This window comes from Hippocampus guttulatus, chromosome 5 (assembly GCF_054856545.1).
Source record: "Hippocampus guttulatus isolate MCC_2025c chromosome 5, RoL_Hgut_1.0, whole genome shotgun sequence".
Taxonomy (NCBI): domain Eukaryota; kingdom Metazoa; phylum Chordata; class Actinopteri; order Syngnathiformes; family Syngnathidae; genus Hippocampus; species Hippocampus guttulatus.
Window position 1 is genome coordinate 10,681,254 of NC_141265.1, and position 22,214 is coordinate 10,703,467.

Consider the following 22,214-nt stretch of genomic DNA (forward strand, 5'->3'; position numbering starts at 1 on the left):
CTCCAAATATGATGGGTTAAGCATATAGTATGGCAGTGAAGTCTGCATCCTGCCTTGCAATGCCAGTGCAAACATAGCCCTGATTGCTCCATTCCACCAATGTGACGAATCCAATGAAGCACGCTGGAAACCGCACTGGTGTTTTTTTCATTCTCTGGCGGCTGATATAAGATGAGCTCAATTGGTGCTTGTATTGCTGCTTTGAGGCGGCTGACTCTATTCGTCTCTCGCAAAGCATACAAAGTTTCCTCTTGCCGCTCTACAGTGGAGAGAGTCAATGAGAGCCAACTGTTCCTCCAACACTGGTAAATCCCAGAGCTTACGTTCCGTGACCTTGAGACAACTGGCATTGTCGAAACATCAGCCCTTTAAATTCTAACAATATCCCTGCATGAGGATTTGGTAAACATTTTCCTCTATCCTCTCTGCCACCCTTAACAAAACAACACGTTCACTTTGTGTATCTTCTTCTATTAGGATTTGGTGCCTTCTCTTCCCGCAGAAGACTTGAGTTAAAGTAGCAGTGACAAATGTGTGTTTGGGTTTTCTGGGCGCAGGTTACTCTAAACATACGTGCATCTCAGGTGGCTCAGACGATGTGCCAGCATAATTTGTGGTCGAGGATCTGTAACCATCACTCTTTCACTATGTCTTCTATTATGCCAAGGGCAAGAGATACAATCAGAGTCCCCGCCAGCAAGTATTTACCCCGCCTGTCAATCAGAGTCCGGTGGCGTGCGCTCGCAGCCGGAGGCAGCGCCGGCGGGTGGTCCAGTATCACCCAGAAAGCATGTCTTGAAAGCAAGCCATTATTTCCTGGTCACCCCATCTTTTTTTTTATCTGCGCCAAACCTTTCTGTACAACTTGACTTATACTTCAGCTCCTACAGGTGATCATATTCATCCTTTATTCTGCCTGTTAGCTATATTACCAGCAGAGCAACGGCAGAGCTCTGCTGCACGTGTCTGGCCTAAGAGCACATATTTTATCCTCCTGTGCAAGCATGGGCACATGCTATTTAAAATTGGGACATAGTCCACTCTCCACCTCCATGCAGGCATATAGTTCTTATATGGCACATATAAATGAATGTCACAGGGATTTAGTTCCGATCGCACTCTTCTGAGTTCAGTTCATTCATCTTAAAGCTGTGTCACAGTAGGAGCTGCTGATAGGCACCTTTTGTGCAAGCGGAGGTACTATATGTGTGTGCATATATGAATAATGTGTTTGCTTATGTAAAACCCAGCAGTGGGATCCTCTTTTCTTTGTTTGTCAATCAGAGAAATTCTCTCTCCTTGGCGATAAATTGAAGGGCTCGGTGATGGTGAAACATTTGGGTTATACAGCTATAGCTCGGACATGCCGACAGTCCATGGAGCAACGAGGTGCAAGAGCGCTTTGGTAGTGCTTCTCTTGCCTTCAAGTCACACCAAGTGCAGGTGTCTAGCACATGCTGGGTGTTACAGGTTGCCCATGTCACGGTTACTGCCCACAACAGTCGTGCCAAGCTCGTAATTACGTTTATTGAATAAAAGCACCGAGGGGAGAAGGGATTTGTGCAGTGAGCTTGAGGTAGACTGAAGTCCTTTACCTTCATGGCATGTCATTGCGAATTTACTCAAACGGCACACTACAGAGTCTGATGGCATGAGTTGGAATGGGCAATATCTTTGTTGGCTCTTTAACCTATAGGTGAGAGATGAGTTTGGTCCATGACTGGGATAGATCAGATACAGGGGCTCCTTGCTTCTTCGAACGCACGCAATTTCTGTACAACCTGAAGTGCCTCCGTTGCAAAGCAGTGGGCAGAGACGCTGTGATTGTCATGGTTTACATTAATTTGTCAATACCAAAGTTGGCAGTACGAGTATATTTACGGAAAATGTATTGACATTTGGGGTGTGCAGCTCTTTAGCTTCAGCATGGAAGAGCCTGTCCATTGAGTCAATGGACAGGCACTAGACTGTGTGTCGAGCTTCAAGTACCTCGGAGCAATTGTGTCCGATAAAGGATCAAAGCAAGAAGTCCTTGCCAGAATTGCTCAAACGACTGCAGCCCTGGCAAAACTCAGGCCCATATGGAAAGATAATAACATCAGTCTGGCATCAAAAGTGAGACTGCTGCGCTCACTTGTCACCTCAGTCTTTCTCTACGCTTGCGAAACATGGACCCTTACAGCAGAACTGCAGAGGAGAATACAGAGTATGGAGATGAGATGCTGCAGAAGACTTTTGGGTATCTCCTACACCCAACATGTCACGAATGAGGAAGTCCGTCAAAAGATCAGCCAAGCCATCGGCCCACATGATGACCTCCTATCCACTGTCATTAAGCGGAAACTGAGGTGGTACGGACATGTCACCAGATCCTCAGGCCTAGCAAAGACCATTCTGCAAGGCACCGTACAAGGTGGCAGAAGAAGAGGGAGGCAAAAGAAAAGATGGGAAGATAACATCATAGAATGGACTCACTTGAAACTCAATGAGGCAATGAGAGCTGCCGAAGACAGAGAAGGATGGAGAGAGCTGGTCAGCAGATCGTCTGTGGTGCCCCAATGACCCTCCGGGGTTACGGGATAGACGAGAGACGAGAGATGGAAGAGCTCTCCAAAGCCCAAACTTTTCAAGATAATGAAAAACAAATCATAAGCAACATCACACCGATTTCTAATAATTTGATCGGGTCATCGACTGACTCAAGCTGTATTGTGACAAATTCATTCAATCATGACTGATTTTCCGATTCAACTTGTTTTCCATTCCAGTCCTAATTGACAGGCATACGTCTCATAAATCAAAGAATGAAGGCAAAGCCCAAGAGACCTTCCATCTTAAGTTGATTATGCCACCATGAAAATGAAGAACCTCTCCCCAGGCTGACTCATGTGAATGACGAAAATAAGCAAGCTCTCTAAAATTACAGTATAGACAGAAAGACACTGTAAGCTTTGACATCAACTGTAATGTCATAAGGACAAAAGCTAGAATTGTTGAACTGACATGGGCGATATGATATATTTCCTTTCCTTTATAATGTTTATTACAGATGCAGATGACAATCTAAGTTGGAGTTCATGTTTGTACGCACTTCAATACACATAATTTGACTTTGTCAATTCATCACCCTCTTCCCTTTTTTTAAGCTCATATTTGTCTAAACACCAAGAAAGACCAGTTAAACTAAGCATTTGAAAGCAGCCCAAACTCAATTTCATGGAAATCTGGTTTCAGCATGAGTTACTGTTGCTGAATGGATTAGAGGCAGAGTGCCTCCGTTTGAACTGTGAGGTGCTGACACTGGCGTCATTTTTTTCATTGTGTCAGCATGCTCCAAGCAACAGCTCTGCTGTAGATCAATATGATCTGGCTCTCTTAAACCTTAACCTGCGTAACTTTATCTCTATTCTCCTCTCCTCTACAATCCCCATCTCTCCTCTGCTCTCCCTTCCTCTCCTTTCCAAGCTGAAAAAGTCATCTTGTCACAGGAAAAAAGGTTGAACAAAGTAGTGTAGTATGTCAGACCTGATTTGTCCAGCTGTTTGTGCTGTCAGGGACGGTGCCTCCCATCCACGGGCTGCCAAAACATCCTTGAATGACCAACTAGTGCAATGTCCTTGGATTGACTGCCCGGTTTCCTGCTGAACTCTGTCGTATGGAGTTGCGGCCTTGCAAGCTGTGCTTTATTTGCCACTGTGTCAGAATCAACTCGAAGCCATAAAAACAGCAAGTCGGATTCTCAAGGATAGGCAGGTTAAACTGCTTACTTCCTTTTATGAATTTAACTATGATTAGTTTGATGTCGGTCCAATGAGCCAGATTCTATTTAGTGGTTAGCACAGCAAGAAGGTCACTCCTTAAAATTCTAGCGTGGGATTCTTTCTTTGTGAAGGAAGCCTGCCCCTCTCGTTCTCAAGTTTACCTTATGACTTACTCATATATTCATGTTTTGGGTACTTCTTGACACTTCCATTACTTACTTATTTCTTGAGGCTTTTGATGTGGATTTCCATTGCTCTTAAGGGATAAAATGCAGAAGGAAATGGTAAATGGTCTTTCACTAGTATAGCGCTTTTCCAACTACAAGGCACTGAAAGACACTGACTTCTCATTCAATTATTCATGATACAGCATCAGGAGCAAATCGGGGTTCAGTATTTTGCTCAAGGACACTTTGACCTCGTCACAAGGGCTGGGGATCGAACCACCAACCTTCACTTTGGGAATCAACCACTCTATCACAGTGCTATGCTGCCCAAACAGTTTAGCCACATTCTTACGAAGCAGTTGAATTTAGAATGCCATTGCATGGTTTACAATGAGCGATGTAACAAATGAAGTAGAAAATGGAGGACATCCAGCATTTTCTTTCTTAATTGTTTCCTTTTGTAACATTTTTGTGCCTTTGGGGGATGTTTTTAGTGCAAGGGTACAATTTAGGGTCCATCTCGGCACTCGAAAGTGACAATTCTATATTGAACAATCAATGGCTCGGAATGTAGTGAGTGCCTTGTTAGATTTCCGTGAAGGATAGGTGCCAAAACTTTTGTCAATGGACCCTCAAAAAAATGCAGCACTCTCCCAAAGTGAGCCAAATACTACTTCTCGATGGAAACATGGAATGAGATTTCTGTTGCGTGTTCGCTCAGAGTAAATTTAGCCTCTCCTAAAGGCTATTAGTGTACAGAACTAAAGACTAAACAAGCATTATGACCCTCTTTCTGCAAGCTTAGAGACTCCAATAAAGTGGCAGGCCTTGATGTTTACCTCAGAGCCGTCCTGAAATTACTTTCAAACACCACCGTGATTTCCTTTCCTGTCACCACAAGGTCTCTAAAGAATTGATTCCCTTCTCCGGCAGACATCACACAGCTATGCCTGTGGAGATTTGACTTCGGCACAGAAATAAGCGGCAACCCTTCGAGGCTTTGCTCTGATTTAGAGTACATTAAGATCCATTCACAGTGCCCCGCTTCCCTAGTGTGCCACCACTTCAATTTTCTCCTCAACTCGAGTTTATATTCATGTGTTTATATATCAGAGGGCAGGAGGGTCTGCTTCTGTGTCAGAACAATGCTGACATCCTGTCACAGGGGACCAGTGTTGTGACAGCAGTGTGAGGTGTGAGAGGGGGTCATGTGGAGGACATGTCGCCAAGAACCCGCTCAGTTACCGTCCTGCCCTCTCTTCATTTTCCTTACCCAACATTTGACCATTTCTCTAAACACCGTCTTGTGTGAGAGAGAATATCAACATCTTGGATGGAGCACTCAAATTTTCCACCAACTCCAGTGGAGACTGTGGGATTCAGTTTGACTTTGTGGCTCTTCTGATTTCTTCCTCTCGACTGTTTGCCACCAATGGCTGCCGTACTGCCTCAAACAGGCGGAAAAAATACACAAACTGCATAAATGTGGCCACACAGACACACACACACGCAGTGGCATGAAACCCACAAGCCTTAGGATACTCTTGGAGTAAGGACATTTGAGGGAATGCATACTGGGTCTTGAGACTAACCGCAAATGATCTCCCATTTAGCCTGGCACCACTGCGTAGACTACCCACAGCTCAGACAAAAAAAGGCTTTTTCACAAGCCAAAGCTCCACGGCATCTTATGTGTATCATTAGCTAGCCCCATGCAATTCCCCCTTGCCCATTGGTGCGGCTGCATCTTGTTGCTGCTTGTACAGTAGAGGTGGGTGTGGGAGGGTCCTGGAGCAGACAACTTGGAAGCTGTCACGAGTTGCCCTTAACCGTAGTTTGACCTTTGGTGACAATCACTCCTTTTGTTAACGTGTCCTATCGAGGCTCAAGCAATTATCAAGCTTCAGGCCTTCTGGCGTCATATATCTATGAGCTGGAGGTTGCACAGGTCACAAATTAAGAAGGGGCTCCTGTAGTATCGGTATGTCATCGCTGCCAGTTAATCAGATTAGTTCTGATGATTGATTTGAGAAATTGGTTAACAGCTAGCTAATGCGATGAGCAGTTCGGTTATAAAAAGCTCTCCAAAAATAGGATATGCTCGAGGATGTTTTTTTTTTTTTTTTTTAAATCTAAGAGACGATATGACCAACAGGAATATTATCTTTGAATCAGAGAGCGTGAGTCGGCTCTTATTTGTGTGAATGTGTGTTTAAGTGAGCACTCAGCCACAGCTGTACCTACCCTCGCTTGGCAAAGCACAACATTCCCCCGCCTAAAAAACAGAAGGTTTTGATATGGCCGAGTGACTGTCATTTGGCCAATTTAATTGCGGCTCCTGTGGGATCCATATCCAAGCATCGGACCGGGAAAGAGAATGAAATATAAACCTGTAAAGCTAGATGAATATTTTATTATCTCTCTCCCCGCCCCCAGCATCCACACAGATACCAGCAACATTCCTTCGTCATACAACACCCCTTCTAGCCGTTATGATTTCATACAAGCTCATGTTGTTGGTACTGTACGAATGCACATACAGAAATGTTCGCTGAGGCTAGTTTTAGAGCATTGTTGTTCTGGTCTGTTCCGCGTTCATTACATTGATAGAGAGATGTTTCCTTTTACTGTCAAGATGCATTTGTAGCAGGGAAACCAGATGTGAGGACGGCCACAGCCCGGGGATGTATTTAGCATTCTCTCTTCTCATTCTTCAAACACAATCTCTCCCATCGCTTTTATCTGCCCCTCTTCCTCGCCCCCATTGCCCAACTCCCCCCCAACCACTCCCACTAGCGTTCACCGCCAGCTAGCTGCTCGTGCTGCTCGTGCTGCTGGAGTCTAGCTTGTTAAGGGAAACACTGGTGCATGGTTCTCCTCACCTTCCCTCTGCAGTGCCTTTTAATTAGCCAGCTGGCTTTTTCTGTGTGTGTGCATGTACTTGTGTTCCACATACATCTGTAAACTCAGATTGCGGGGACTCACCACCCATAAATCCTTAGATTTTATTTATTTATTTTTTGATAAGGTTAGACGAGTTGTGGTTAAGCTCCAGGGAAATTAATGTCAGCCATTGTAATGTCCTCTATATTGATGGAAACACGGAATTGTGTGTGCACTTCAATTAGCGGGAAAACATGGGATCGTGTGTCGTGTTTGCATGCAACACGACAGTCATTCCAGTCACATGACACATATTTGCACTGACTATATATTATATTTGTAGGCAATAGTTATCTGTTATTTATCATCTAAAAATAGTCACTCATTAATTGATCAGCATACTGTTATGTGTTTACCGTTGTCCACCCTTAGCAGACATTTCTCAAATATAGAAGCAATTGCTCCAGTTCAGGCATACATAGACACATTATGATGTTAACTATTTCAGATCAAGAGTCATTTCATTTTGGTTCACATAAAGCAAATAATAAAAACACAGAATATCATCCATGACTTCACAATAACTTTGAAAAGCTGCAGCATCCATAAGGATTTGATTGTTATTATGGTGGGGAGCTGAAAAGTTTACTCTATGGCCCTGCAACCCAGACCAAAAGGTGATACCCTCCCTGTTCATTGCCATTACATTTTATAGACTGTAAGGGGATGATATACTCAAACACTGCTGCTCGCCCTCAACCTAGTTTGCTACTCTAAACTCAACGCGCTTTACCCTTATCAACACACATGGTGATAGTAATGTAGTCTTGTCCCAAGACTATCCATGAACAATTTATTGCCATGGCAACTGCAGTTGTCCTGTGAGCGCCACTAGTCTATAATTATCACCTTGGAAGGATATCAGCACTCAGATGTCAAAAGTAAGGAGATGTTTTTTGTTTTCTTTTCCAAAGGCATTGATATATCCTGCAAGTAAAAGCATCACTGCCTAACTCGAGTTAGCCATAAATTGCTGGCCAGTGTGAGAAATAAAACACACAACGGGGACTGAGAGTCACAGAAGTCATACTATCAATAGCAGCTCTGCCGCATGACATAAGAGGGTAATTATTCTAAGTACGATTCATTACCTCTTGCACATTCTACGAAAGCAACCATTAGTCTAATGTTCTACAGCATATAAACATACTTAGAAGAGGAGTTTATGGATGAGAATGCGGAACAGATCTTAAGCCACTCTCCTTGTCAGGAATAAGAAATAGTCTTGGAGGGTTTGTGATTAACATGGCATCATCCCTCCCATGCCATCTCCTTTTGCATTTGTCCTGTCTACTCCCAGCACAACCGGTTTACCTTCGAATCAAGAGAGCCTCAGTGAAACCCCCAAACCCACCCCACCCCCACCCGCCCTCACAGGTGTAGGGGAAGAAGTATTAGCTCTAAAGTGTTGTTGTTGTTTTTTTTACACCGAGTATGTGCGCACACAGCACAGAGCGGGAGCTATGAAGTGCTGTGAACAAACCCTTAAGAGACACCATGGAAAAAATATATAACACTGATGAAAACAAAGGCGGAGTAAGATGAAAAAAAACCTACTGGTTGTTCTTTGTTGTAGGTTGTTGTATTAATTCATTAATTTTTTTTGTTTGGTTTTTTTTTTTTGTTAATGAGGATACAATGTTATTCAGAGGTTTACTTCTAACAAGTTTATGGACGAATTATACTATTTATACTTATGACAGAGAATTGTGGGGTGTGTGAAATATTTTCCTTTTCCTAGGGGTGTGGGGGGTGGTAGCAGAAAATGATTGAGAAGCATACCTTCGATAGTGTGAGTGAGTGAGTGGCCCCTACACTTAAATGGGTCAAAAATTACCCAAAGCAGAATCACTGTATTTTATGCCATTTTGGCACACGATAATCATTTGTGTTATATTCAGTAGGGCATTTTGGGCCACAAACATTTGTTTTAACGTTTGAAATGCTTTGGTTTTTAACATTTGTAACAAGGGCAATAGGATCAAGTTGAATTTGAGTTACAGGAGGATGGCCAACGTCTCCACCTGGATGAAAGTCCGAGTGCTCATTTATTGGATATTTCTGATTCAGAGTCCAGTCCTGTCGCTGCTGGCTTTTTAAATAGAATTTGAAGGACCACTTTTGTATTATTTGTAGCACACACACACACACACACACACACACACACACACACACACATACACACACACACACACACACACACACACAAACAGGTAATGTTCACTCCCAAGTTGAATTTGTGATGTGGTTTGCATCCTCCTCAGTGTTTTTTTTATTTTTTTGGGGGAGATTACATGCATTTTAATAGAGGTGGTCCCCGTAGTTGTGCATGGTCTGTGTCTGTCAAGGTAGACTCTTCATTATCTAGTCCTCCATCTGCAGTGAGAATGCAGTGTTGCAGTCTTACTTTAAAGGGGCGCTCATCAGAGCGACTCATCTGTGCTGGCAAAAGATTGTGGTCTTGCTCTCGCTGCCTATACAGCTGCACTCTGAAGTCAGGCAGATGAGGAATCCTCTATTTTCTGCTCACAAAAGCGGAAGTTTGAGTTTGAGAGAACAAGCGAGGCTTCAAAAGGTACATGTAATTGAGCAGCCTCAGATAGGCTATCTTAGAACATGAAACAGCAACAGTTTGTGACGGAGGGTAATTGCATCCCTGGGTCTGTGTAATGCCTTGTTGCGTCTTTTAACTTGAGCAAAGTGCTGAGAGTCCTTTTGTCAGCAGGTAATTGGTTGCAGACATCACCAGCAACTTGAAGTGAAGGAAATAAGGCTTGCTAGGTTTGGATACTGTTTGCACATTTTATGTGAGAAAAATAACCAATGCAGAATAGCGTTTGTCCTTGAAAGGGATTATTACTGTATTGATTTATTTCCCTTTTTAAATCAACATTGTACTTTGGTTTTCATTTATTCAAAGCATCCGAATTTCATTACGTAGCCCCAGGGCCAAGCAAAGATATGTCCCGTTCACATTGCAAGTGCATTTCTTCACATTTCACCTTGGTTGTGTATACGGCTGGGCGATATATCGTTATATTATTGTTATCGAGATATGAGCATTCTCGATATTAACATTGACATTAGGATATCAGTCACGTGACCTTGCCATGTAAAGCTCAGTGCAAACAATCACATTTCTCCTTTTAAATTTGGCGTTGATCGACAGCTAAAGCCGGCCAACGATCATCTTGCAGGAGAGTGCGGGCGAAGGAGATAGGGAGGGAGAGATAAGCACCTGCGGCTGGACAGCACACACACAAGAAATATACGTATGTGTTAGCGACAGTTACGCTCTCAAGTATAGATAGTTCACTTAGATTGTGTTTTACAACATTACGTGGCCATATTTATAATTCCACAGTTACCCGTGGATAAAATAGAGGAGCTTATTGGAAAAATGTACAAGCAGCCCGCGACTCGTTGGTACATTGATTGGGAGAGAGAAGAATTCTACAAAACTTTCCAGGTGTCACACAAAAGCTGGTCCATGTAATTTCAGAAAAAGGTTAAATTAGTACATCACACAATTCTCATTACAATAATCCATCATTTATGGCGGGGATTATGTTCCCAAAAGAACCCGTGATAATTGAAATCGGTGAAGTACTCATCTTTATTTTTTGCAATTATTATGTATACAATACTGTATTGAATGAAACCAAAGATTAAACCTTTTTTCAAGCCCATGCATTAAAAAAAAGAAAAATATAAACGTTTTCTTCCAAACAACTGACAGTTTTGACAAATACTGTACAGAACGTTTCATTGACATTGTGGGTTTTGTCATGGAGAAGATTTGGCAGGCTGTACAGCGATGAAGTGCGTAGACTGTTCTCTTTATTCTAAAGTAGTCTCAAGTCTCTTAAGACTTGGGATGCACAATACAATGCACTCATTAAAAAAAAAAAGCACAGAAAAAAAAATATGTGAAACAACGAAGCCGTGAGAGATGAACCGCGAGGGATTACTGTTTCCTGAGTAATATATATATATATATATATAAGCCTATGACTCGATGCCACATACATGGATCACTGAATGCTTGGAGTTGTATAAGGTGAACAGGACCCTAAGAGCCTTCGTTGCGAACTCGATGAGGATGTGGAAAACCACACTTGAAGCCAATGGCAAGCCACTTACCCAAGTGTCCATCAAATGTGGCATATACCAAGGTGATGCACTCTCCCCACTGCTGTTCTGCATAGGACTGAACCCCCTAAGCCAAGCAATCACCAAGACAGGCTATGGATACCGCCTCAGAAATGGAGCTACAATCAGTCACCTCCTCTACATGGATGACATAAAGCTGTATGCTAAGAGCGAAAGGGACATAGACTCCATGATCCACACAACCAAGATCTACAGCAGCGACATCGGGATGTCATTCGGGCTTGAGAAATGTAGTCGGATGGTGACTGAGAGAGGAAAGGTAGTCCGCACTGAAGGAGTCTCACTCCCTGAAGGAACAATAGCAGACATTGAGGACAGCTACAAGTACCTCGGTATACCACAAGCCAATGGCAACCTCGAACTGGCAACAAGGAAAGCCAAATACCTCCAGCGAGTGAGGCAAGTCCTAAGAAGCCAGCTCAATGGCAAGAATAAGACCCGGGCAATAAACAGCTATGCCCTGCCAGTGATCAGATACCCTGCAGGAATAATAAGGTGGCCAAAGGAAGAGATTCAGACCACGGACGTTAAGACCCGAAAGCTCCTAACCATGCATGGAGGGTTCCATCCCAAATCCAGCACCCTGAGACTGTACGCAAGCCGAAAGGAAGGAGGCCGGGGACTAGTGAGTGTGAGAGCCACTGTCCAGGATGAAACATCCAAGCTCCATGAATACACCAAGGAGAAGGCTCCAACGGATGACGTACTCAGAGAATGTCTCAGACAATGGGGAACAGAGGATAAGGCGTTGGAAGAGGGACCATCATGGGAGGACAAGCCCCTACACGGGATGTACCACCGGACCATAACTGAAGTGGCCGATCTCAAGAAGTCCTATCAGTGGCTAGAGAGGGCTGGCCTGAAGGACAGCACAGAGGCACTCATCATGGCTGCTCAGGAGCAGGCCCTGAGCACCAGAGCCATTGAGGCCCAGATATACCACACCAGACAAGACCCAAGGTGTAGGTTGTGCAAAGAGGCACCTGAGACGATCATAACTGCACATTTCTGGACTGAGATGTCCGATGTTGTTCCCGGGATCTGTTGCAACCACTCATCTAGTTTGGGGGTCACTGCCCCGAGTGCTGCATAACTATAACACCCTGCATAACTGCAGGGTGTAAGATGCTGGCAGGGAAAGCCTACATGGAACGCCATAACCAGGTGGCTGGCATAGTCTACCGAAACATCTGTGCGGAGTATGGACTGGAAACCCCAAGGTCAAAATGGGAAACACCTCCGAAGGTGGTGGAGAATGACAGAGCGAAGATCCTGTGGGACTTCCAGATCCAGACTGACAAGATGGTAATGGCGAACCAACCAGATATCGTGATCATAGATAAAGGGCAGAGGAAAGCCGTTGTAGTGGATGTAGCGGTCCCAAGTGATGGAAACATCAGAAAGAAGGAACACGAGAAACTCGAGAAATACCAAGGGCTCAGAGAGGAGCTGGCGAGAGCCTGGAAGGTAAAGGTGACAGTCGTGCCTGTGGTGGTCGGAGCACTCGGGGCAGTGACCCCCAAACTAGATGAGTGGTTGCAACAGATCCCGGGAACAACATCGGACATCTCAGTCCAGAAATGTGCAGTGCTGGGAACAGCAAGGATACTGCGCAGAACCCTCAAGCTTCCTGGCCTCTGGTAGAGGACCCGAGCTGAATGAGGGACGGACACCACCCGAGTGGGGGTGAGACGAGGACTTTTTTTATTATATATACACCGTATATAAACACAGTACAGTACATGGAACCCAAGGTAATGAGTTAAGTTTAAATAGTTCAAAAATTCAAACCAAGCATGGCCTTTTATTGACTTTCATCATGACACAGTCTATGTTACCAGTTCAAGGTTTGACAGTGACCTTCCTTGTCAGAATGAATGTCCTTTCCGGTGGCCTGAGTCCAAACTTTTCCCTGGCTGGTATGGGGTGGGTGGGAGCTGTGGAAGGAGTTGCTTTATTAGCTGGTCGTGTGAAATTAATTGAACATCTGTTCAGGCAGAGAAAGCTGACCCCAGTCGCAGCTGTTTACCCTCTGCATAAACATCTAATAAGCCTGCTCTGCTTGTGTGCCTTGGAGATGCTCACGTTAACAATTTTTTTTTTACTTGAGTGAAAGAAACCTAACATGTTCATTTGCAGGCTGTTAAGTGCATGCCATAACAGCACATTATTATGCTTAACTGCAAATATATTTTTGCCAATTAGGAGCCTGAGCAAAGTAATTTCCTTAAAATTAATAAGTATAAAAACAATAGTGGTGAGTTGGAAGTTGTGGATGAAACAAATCATAATATGGACTGAATATTACACTTGATTACAATTAAATTCATCCATCCATCCGTTATCCCAACTGCTTATCCTCACAACATAGATCAAAAATCAGTAAAATTAAAATAACTACTATAAATGCTAGTTATGATCAATTCATTTGACATAGATGAGAGAGTAGCAGACAATGATCTCGCTTGTGCCTACTGTGCTTTGGATCCTTGAGGAACAGTGAACATTTGACAAAAAGCTTCCAGGTGTAATTTTTCACGGTGCTCGTTGCCAGTCACCTTGTCGTAGTTTGCATGTTTCGTAGGTTGGTATTGAATATTGAATTCTTTGAAAACAGCCAAAGTCTCTTTGTGAACTAGGTAGTCACAGTTGTAAAAATAATAGACATGCCTGCCTAATTTTCCATGCCTGTGAGTATTCACACAAACTCCCTGAGCTTCCCTTGAACCACGGTAAGCACATGCACATGACGGCCAAATTAGTATCAGACCTGTCCAAAACCTGAGATCATAAAGATTTACATGGTGTAAATATGTTACCAAAAAATTCAAACCACCTACAGTATATATCAAAATAGAACAAATCATTGAATAGAGATTTGTAAAATGAATAAAATCAGCCCTAGTATGTGATTCTTTTTTTCACACAGGTCATTTTTAAGTATAATTAATAAAGCGTCAATGCAGTCTTTTTAAATATGGTCCACTCATAAATCATGGAAATCATGTCATTTAATAAAAGACAAAAATGTAGTCACCGAACCTCTGATACACTCAAAAGAGCCTCATTTAAGGGACGCCCACGTGTACAGTGTCACTTCAATGTATGCTTCAAACTATAGTAGAATAACTGAGTGTGCTTCCTCGGTCGTACGACTTAAACTGTAGGAAAGTGGGAATGGTGTGGTGTCCTTTTTGTAGATTCGACTGGGGTTGAAATGTAATGTGTGCGTGTGGTGTGTGACTGTGTCACACTGCGCTGAGAGGACAAGAGCACTGCCCAATTGCTCAGCGTGCAGCTTCGAGGGAAAATTCCCCTAAACTGATTGCGAGATGGACAAACAACCATTCATTATTGCATTGCAAAATAAATATTTTTGAATGAATCTTGATTGACCAAGATGACAAGGTAAAGGCTCACAGTCAGTCAGTGTACCCTATGACATAAGACATCATAAAAAGAAGAAAAAACAAAAAGAAAAAAAGAAAGAAAAAGATGGTTCTTTACAGACTCATCGACATGAAAATTCTTAAAGGATGTTAGTGCGGACAGGGTTTTTCTTTTGTGTTGACATTTTGTTGCCGAACTGCTTTCCGCAGTGCAATTTGTGCTCAAAGCAGTACTCTTGACTGTTGGATGGTGCTTGTGGAAGTGGCATGAAATGTCATTCAGAATACACAAAAGTATTTTTTCTGTTTATAGCCTCAGCATTTCTGCCAGCAGGAAGACAGTCAGCCAGTTGTCCCCCCCTGCACAGGTCTAATGTGAAGCCGAAACCCCTCGACTCACCCGCCTGATTAGAGACTTCCTTTGTTCCGGTGTCGGTGGCACACCGTGAAGTATGATTGCAGTTGGCAAACCGGAGGCTTTGAAACAAACCTACTGCTGTGCTGATATGCATCACACTTTGCCCCCATCCTTGCTTTGCAACCTCAGAGTCAAATGAGGTTTTCTTGGTCAGTTGATGTCTGAGCAGTAAGCCTTTTTCAGTGAATTTCTGAAGACTTTTTTTCTGGATTTATATTTGCTGGCACAGTTGGGAACTTTTCACAACAAAGCTAAGAAAATACTCCTAATTAAATGTGGGTGTAGTTGATTTGGCTTCTTAAAATGTTTTTGTATCTAAACCCTACTCTGTCTGTCTGTCTTTGTCTTTAGGCTGCTTCGATGGCCCTGAGCAGCTTGGGCCATGTATACACAGCCATAGGGGACTACCCAAATGCACTGGCCAGCCACAAGCAGTGTGTTCTGCTTGCTAAGCAGTCTAAAGATCAACTCTCTGAGGCACGAGAGCTGGGAAACATGGGTGCTGTCTACATCGCTATGGGAGACTTTGAGAATGCCGTCCAAAGCCACGAGCAGCACTTGGGCATCGCCAAGGACCTTGAAAATAAGCGTGAGGAAGCTCGGGCCTACAGTAACCTCGGCAGCGCCTACCACTATCACCGAAACTTTGACAAGGCCATGTCTTACCACACTCACGTGCTGGAGCTCGCCCAGGAACTGGAAGAAAAGTCCATCGAAATGAGAGCATATGCAGGCCTGGGGCATGCCGCTCGCTGCATGCAGGACCTGGAGAGGGCCAAGCAGTATCATGAACAGCAGCTGTCTATAGCTGAAGGTTTGAAAGACAGAGCCGCAGAGGGAAGAGCTTCCTCCAATCTGGGTATGTATGCGAAACACTGACTTGTAAAATAACGACAGTGATGCCTTGATTTACTTACTTAATTTAATTCATTCTGTGTCCACGCTCGTAGTTCAGAATGCTTGTATTGCAAATCATATTTCCCCATCGAAATGAATAGAAATACTGCACCATTAAGCCGTTCCAGTCGTACAAATAACATCACTACCTCTGACGTCTTGCTGCATTTTACAGTATTTGATCTTTTACATTTCGTGTCAACCGGAAACATTCTGGCGATGGCGCAGCAAAAATGACATCACAGAAACGACGGACTGGAAAGGATGAATTTGGGCAGAGCGTGGTTCCCAATCTCCTGTTCTGTAGCAAAAAATAACCATACTCTAATGACCTCTTCTGAAGAATGACTTTTTTTCTCCAGCGGTTGTGCTTCAAAACTAAAAAAATAAAATAAAAGTGTTCACAGGGTGGGGAGGCAGGAGCTAGGCATGCCCTATGACATAGGGCCTATGTCATCTCGAAGTGACGGCTCTGTTGTTGTAATGCAGAATTCCAGCCTAAGGGGGCAACAAAAGCTAAGCACTGCACCTTGAAATGCAACAGAAATTTCTCATTTACTGACAGTTCATTAAGAACATCGGCAAAATGAAATTTGATATCATTCAAGCTCCATATAAAAACAGCATTGTCAATGGCACCAGAACTGTCGGCAAGAAACAATCATTTGCTTGAAGCAAACTTCAATTCGTACTTCCTTGGAATGCCCCACACCATGAAGATTTTATCCTGGAAATGGGTAGAAGTAGTTTGTAGTTTTTGTGTAAAACTCCGTCCATCAAGCACTGAATTAATTTGTCATCATAGGATCATTGAATAACAAGGACGTTGTATCATCAAATAATTTGAACATTGCTTCACATAAAAAGGTCATTTTCAAGAGGAAAAAATAAATCTGCCCTGCCATCAAGCACCTTCCGCTGTGTTGGACTGAAACGAGAATCTAAAGATAAATGTGAACTTAGGAAATGGCATGTGCACTTAGATGCTCATTGCACAATCTCCCTCCTTGCTGATAATTATGTGCGTCATCTAACAATTACATATTTCAATTAAAAATTCATAAACTATTGTCCCTTTAGCTATCGACCAGTCCATGAGATAATTGCCGTGCCCATTTTGCTGTATTTATTGCAGCAATTACAACCTACACTGTCTGAATTATGATCGCCATCAGAGCAGCACTAACCTTGATTCTAATGGACAACCAAGAGGCTTAATAGTTCTTCCAGATGATTTAATCTTAACCTATGAGTAAAAAATGTGCGAGTGGAGAGCCGAGGTTAATCAACCAAACATAAATTGAAGCTGTGATTTGACCCGTCTAAATGGTGCACATCCCCTTCGCTGCAAAATAGTGCCGATCTTTAACGGGAGATGATCATAAATTAAAAGACAGTGGAGAGCACATTTTATGATGCCACCTACATGTGAGTTTTATGATGTCAGCTTCCAGTGTGCTGTAGGACTCCCACGATGACATCCCCAAACATCTTCTTTATGATTGGTTGCAATATTTGAGTAGTTCTAATGTTGTAATGAGTGCGGTGTTAAAGATCTCCATCTGGTGACATTGCTAAATGAGTGTGTCGTTGCAAATTTGTTGCTCAACAGAGACGGCCTCCGATGAGTAAGACCATCATGCTCATAGTGTCCCTCTGACACTCAGGAGCCCTCGCGTCCATGCAGCCAATCTGTTGATACCACTTGGCACGTTTCTGTCTCATTCCTCTCTTCACTTTTTGATGCCTCTGCCTTTCATTGTCTTCGTCTCCCGCCTCACCCCCGCTGATCGTAATCTGGAGCTGTCAAGCCACTAGTAATTGAAACTGACTTGATGAATCGCTTAATTACCTTTAATAGCTGATTCAAGTGGAGCTGAATAATGAAGATAACCGAGAATGAAGTCGAGGTTGTGAAGCTTTTGTCTGTCTAATTGTTGTGTTGTTGTTTTGAGGCAGCGTGTTGTTGTTATTCCATCGTGAATGCCCACAAGCTCGCTCGGAACACTTGAAAACCTTTTTTCTTTTACTCAGTTTGCTTAGAAGACTGGAATGATCGAATCAATTAACAAGCAGCATTCAAAACAAAACAGAAGTTTTAGAAGTGGAAAGAAAAAAAACAAAACTGCAAAATGGGCACTTTTATTTGCCCTCTCAGCTTGTTTTTGGAGTTGGCTGTGGTATGGGTTGTGCAGTGCCTGACTTGGCTCTGAGGCACACTTGTGTCGAGATTGCCATCCTTTAATATCCAACCACGATGCCCAGCGGTACCAGCAGACCTAGCTCAGCACACTCTGACCTATAAAGCATATGAACATTTTGCATTCCAGTCCCATATATTATTGAATAATTGGACGGCTTACCCACGAGTCAGCAGTATCTCATTTCTGTGATGGGACTGAAGTAGCAGGTTGCCATCGAGTTGATGCTATCAATCTGCAGAATCTAAATTTTATCACCATCCTCTTCCATTTTTAACTTCAGGAGAAAGCCATTTTTCTTCAAACACGTAAACGTGTTGTGTATTCTCATTTTGATTGATTTTCATTCCATCCTGCTATGCTATCTTTATACAGAACCTTGAAAGTGGTCACAATCCTACACTAATCACAACATATTTGTAATATTGGGTTTTCGGGTTAAATTTCACAATTAACATGAACTGCACTATAACCTTTACTTGTGAACTTTATTTGACCATCTCTAAACTTTTAAACGCACATGCTCAACTGTTCATTGTTTTAGTATTGAAAGATTGTTTTCCAAGGATGTTGACTTCTACACTTATCTGTGCCTCTGCCAGTGTCTCTGTAGCCAATTGCGACCCTGTGATGACAAATTACGACACTCTAAGCTCAGTGGCTGCTTCCCTCTAGAGCAGCCTTGTCATGGGGATGCACTATTCATAAAATGTTGGCTGTCCTCATGATTTCGTAGAGTACAAATGTATTGGCTGATTTATGGATCAAACACCTTTTGTGGGCTTTGTCATTCAGCCCTTGGTCGAGAACAGCAAGATGTGCAAAAAGCACTAAAACACAGTCTGTCTGTCCATCCGCCCGCACATTCGTCCGCATGAAAATTAGGACGGTACGGAGGACATGCCTGAGTATGCCGTGCTTGAACATTGGCAAAACAGAAATTAGACTCGTTGGAGTTTGTGCATGACATTGGCACATGAACTATAATATCTCACCTTTTGGAATATGTGTGTGTGACGTGCAGTTGGAGACCACCTTGCGCCTTCCAGTCGTGCAGCAAATCAACCTTTTTCCCCTTTCCCCTCCACTCCAGATTCCTGAGGGTTTCCTGTTTGTTTTATTCACAATCAAAAAGCAACAAACATGAACAAAATAACAGGAAGAGTTCACACCTCAAAAAAATTTGCACTGATAAACAGGGCATAACAGGAGTAATGTCTGTACTGAATTACCTTGAGACATTTTGCCATGTACCTTGTAGTGAGAACACTAATTCATTTTGCCCTTGAAAATTGGGCTCTGATGTCCACTCACCCAATTATGTAGCAGAATATTTTTATCTGCTAAAGCACCGTGATTTAGATTTTATATGTTGGCTGTGATGTTCCATTGACTGAGTGGTTATGCTAATGAATTATTAAAATGCATGAGGAATATGTTTATGCTCTCCTTCACTGAATTCAACTTTAAATATCAATCCACAGTAAAACCCGCATTATCGAATACACTAAAATGGTTTTCAGCATATCGGTGCAAATGCATGTACGTAACTATTTTAAGACTGTTCAAAGATGGGACCAAATACACGAACACCTAGACTTGCCTGGAGCACTGAGGTGTAGAGATTACTCATTTTGGGGCCTAAGCCTTTGGAAGTCAATGCATTATTAGTTTGACTAGGAGAAATAGAAGACTTTACAATGGAATTTGTCCAGCCTATTGGCTCAGACAGGATAAATTGAAGGCAAAAAGGAGCTAACCAAATACACCTAAAATGCATTTGTCTGGGATTGACAAGATCCTCAGCTTTTTATTGGGATCTATGTCAATATTAGCAACCTTTCCTTTGGTGGAGACATGATGGTGTTCTTAGAGGATGGTCTCCTCCGTTTACTGCAATATTAATCACAGGGTCACAGGCTGAAGCCTATTCCAGCAGGCGTTGTTTCACTTCTGTTTTTGAAAAATACATACATGGAACTTCTTTTCTGTTCTGCAAATATAACTAAAGACCCAAAAACACAAAATGTTTCCCTGGTCCTTGACACTGAAGTGAAGATAGATGCATTGTTTGTCAAGATGTCCAGAAGGTTCCGGACAGAATCGGACTCTATAAACGCAGACTCTGATCGATGTCCAAAAATATATGCACAAAGTACAAGTAATGACGCTGGCACAATAACCAGGGTAACAACGAGAACCAAGAGCGCTTGCAAAAGGCAGGGAGACGGTAAACATGCTTGTTGGTTCGAATATGTTGTTGGTGTTCTTTTAAGATCTTTGGAAAAAATTTCATCAAGATATACAAGACAACATGCATTCAGTGGATCCTGGATTTCATCATTAATGAGGTTTTGAAAATCTGTAGGGGCGTTAGCTAGTCCAAATGGCATTACAAGGTACTGTACTCAAATTTTCCTTATGGAGTCTTGAAGACCATCTTCCACTCATCCCCCTCACAAATTCTTACCTGGGGGTTAGCACTACAAAGATCCAACTTTGAAAAAATGGTCACAGATTGTAAGGTCACAAAAGCGGAGTCTAAAAGAGGTTGCGGGTTTTTGTTTTCAATTGTGATTTTGTTTAGACCTCTGTAATCAACACACGGGCGCAATGACTTTCTTTTTGATATAAAAGATTTTTTTCCCCCAAGGGAGATTTAGATGGCCTGATTAAACCAGTAGCGAGGGAAACAGTAATATATTCTTGCAGTGCTTCCTGTTCCAGCCGAGATACCTGGTGCAGTCTAGACGAAAGTAGAGATGCTCTGTGAATAAGGTCTTTAGCACAATCGTACGGAGGGTGTGGAGGCAAAGATTGAGCATGGTCTTTGCTAAAAAACATGGCTCAGATAATGGTATTCCTCGGGCACTTTCTTTCAACAAATTACTGAGCTGACTCTACATTCACCCTCTCTGGTAGCAGGCTATAAACAATGACAGAAGCAAAATGGACTCCAGTTTTCATTGGTTGAATGGTTCCATGCAATTGTGACTCTGGAGCCAACTCTAGCCTAAGACTCCTGGTGTCGACCTTGCGGGCATAATGAACATTTTTTCCACGGACCACCTGATGGGACTGCTCCACTCTGCTTTCCCGGGGCCTCTCCCTGATGCAGTTGTCCAGTCGGATGCCAATCAGTTCCTCAATGTCGTAGTGTTGTCATGGATAGCCAGTTCATCTTTTAAATAGGAACTCAGTCAGCGGCGAAAATATGGTGCGTAAGGCACAGTCACCCAAGCCACTTTCCATCCGTCTAACTGTACCTGTCGTTTTCAAAAATCTCCCTTATCCCCTTTTCTCTGTCAGTCAGACTGTGTCTTTCTGAGACTACGGATTTGGTGTCTTAAAACCAGAACACAACTCCACCCCTTCCTCTCTATCGCAGACCTCTTCAGGCTCTGGCATCCTCAGCTCACTACCTCCCCCCACAGATCACTTCATACAATAATATATATGTATATATGTGTATATATATATATGTGTATGTATATATATGTGCTCTTTCATACAGTAAATATTTTAATTCCTGTTCATCCCTTCACAAGTGAAGGATTCCTGAGAAGTCAAAACTATTATTTGGAATTATTAGATAAAATACTTGACACATTCACTCTCTGACCGACAATAACAACCAACACTGCCACAATTCCAACATCCTGCCTTTTGAACGTAAATGAATAAAGCAATGCCTCTGCTAAATACCTCATATCACTGGTTCCCAAACTTTTTTTTTTTGCATCCACCCCATTTTGGAAATGTATGGCATGACACAATCGTAACACTGTCTGTGTTGATCCCCATACAGCACCCCCCCCCCCACACACTCCCCAATATGTTGTTTACCAGCACCATTCTTTAAAATCCTCTTAACACAGTGTAGGCTGCAGTGCAGTGGACCTTTATAGCTGCCGAAAGAAAGACAGTGATTTACTCAGAAAACGCAGCACCATCTCTCAAAGTCCTCACTGCAGCATTTCCCCAATGTACGGCCATCTGTGTAATAGAAAGTGACAACACATCGCCATGCTTGTCTCTGCATTAGGGAGAATGTATAGGGCTCAGAATGGATTGGGTGGCATGTAGAAATGTTGATGTATTTTTTTTCTTTTTTTCTTGACTCAGTTTTTACTCAAATTGTGCAGAAATGTGGAAGAACCATTTTGTATTACAGCCAAGTATGTTTCATACACTCCGGTTTACCAATTTTGAAGATGAATTTAAAACCCAGACATTGTAAAGGCATCATATTGATTGTGACAGCA

General features: G+C 42.8%; 1 protein-coding gene across 2 annotated transcripts in view; it reads left to right on the forward strand.

Annotated features, from left to right (window-relative positions):
• LOC147205020 (tetratricopeptide repeat protein 28-like) overlaps positions 1 to 22,214 on the forward strand; it is a 124,412-nt gene that overhangs the window by 73,886 nt on the left and 28,312 nt on the right. For both annotated transcript variants that reach the window (XM_086111746.1, XM_086111747.1), the window contains exon 5: positions 15,203 to 15,710. In XM_086111746.1, the coding sequence (XP_085967872.1) occupies positions 15,203 to 15,710 (508 nt within the window). The remainder of the gene's footprint in view (positions 1 to 15,202; positions 15,711 to 22,214) is intronic.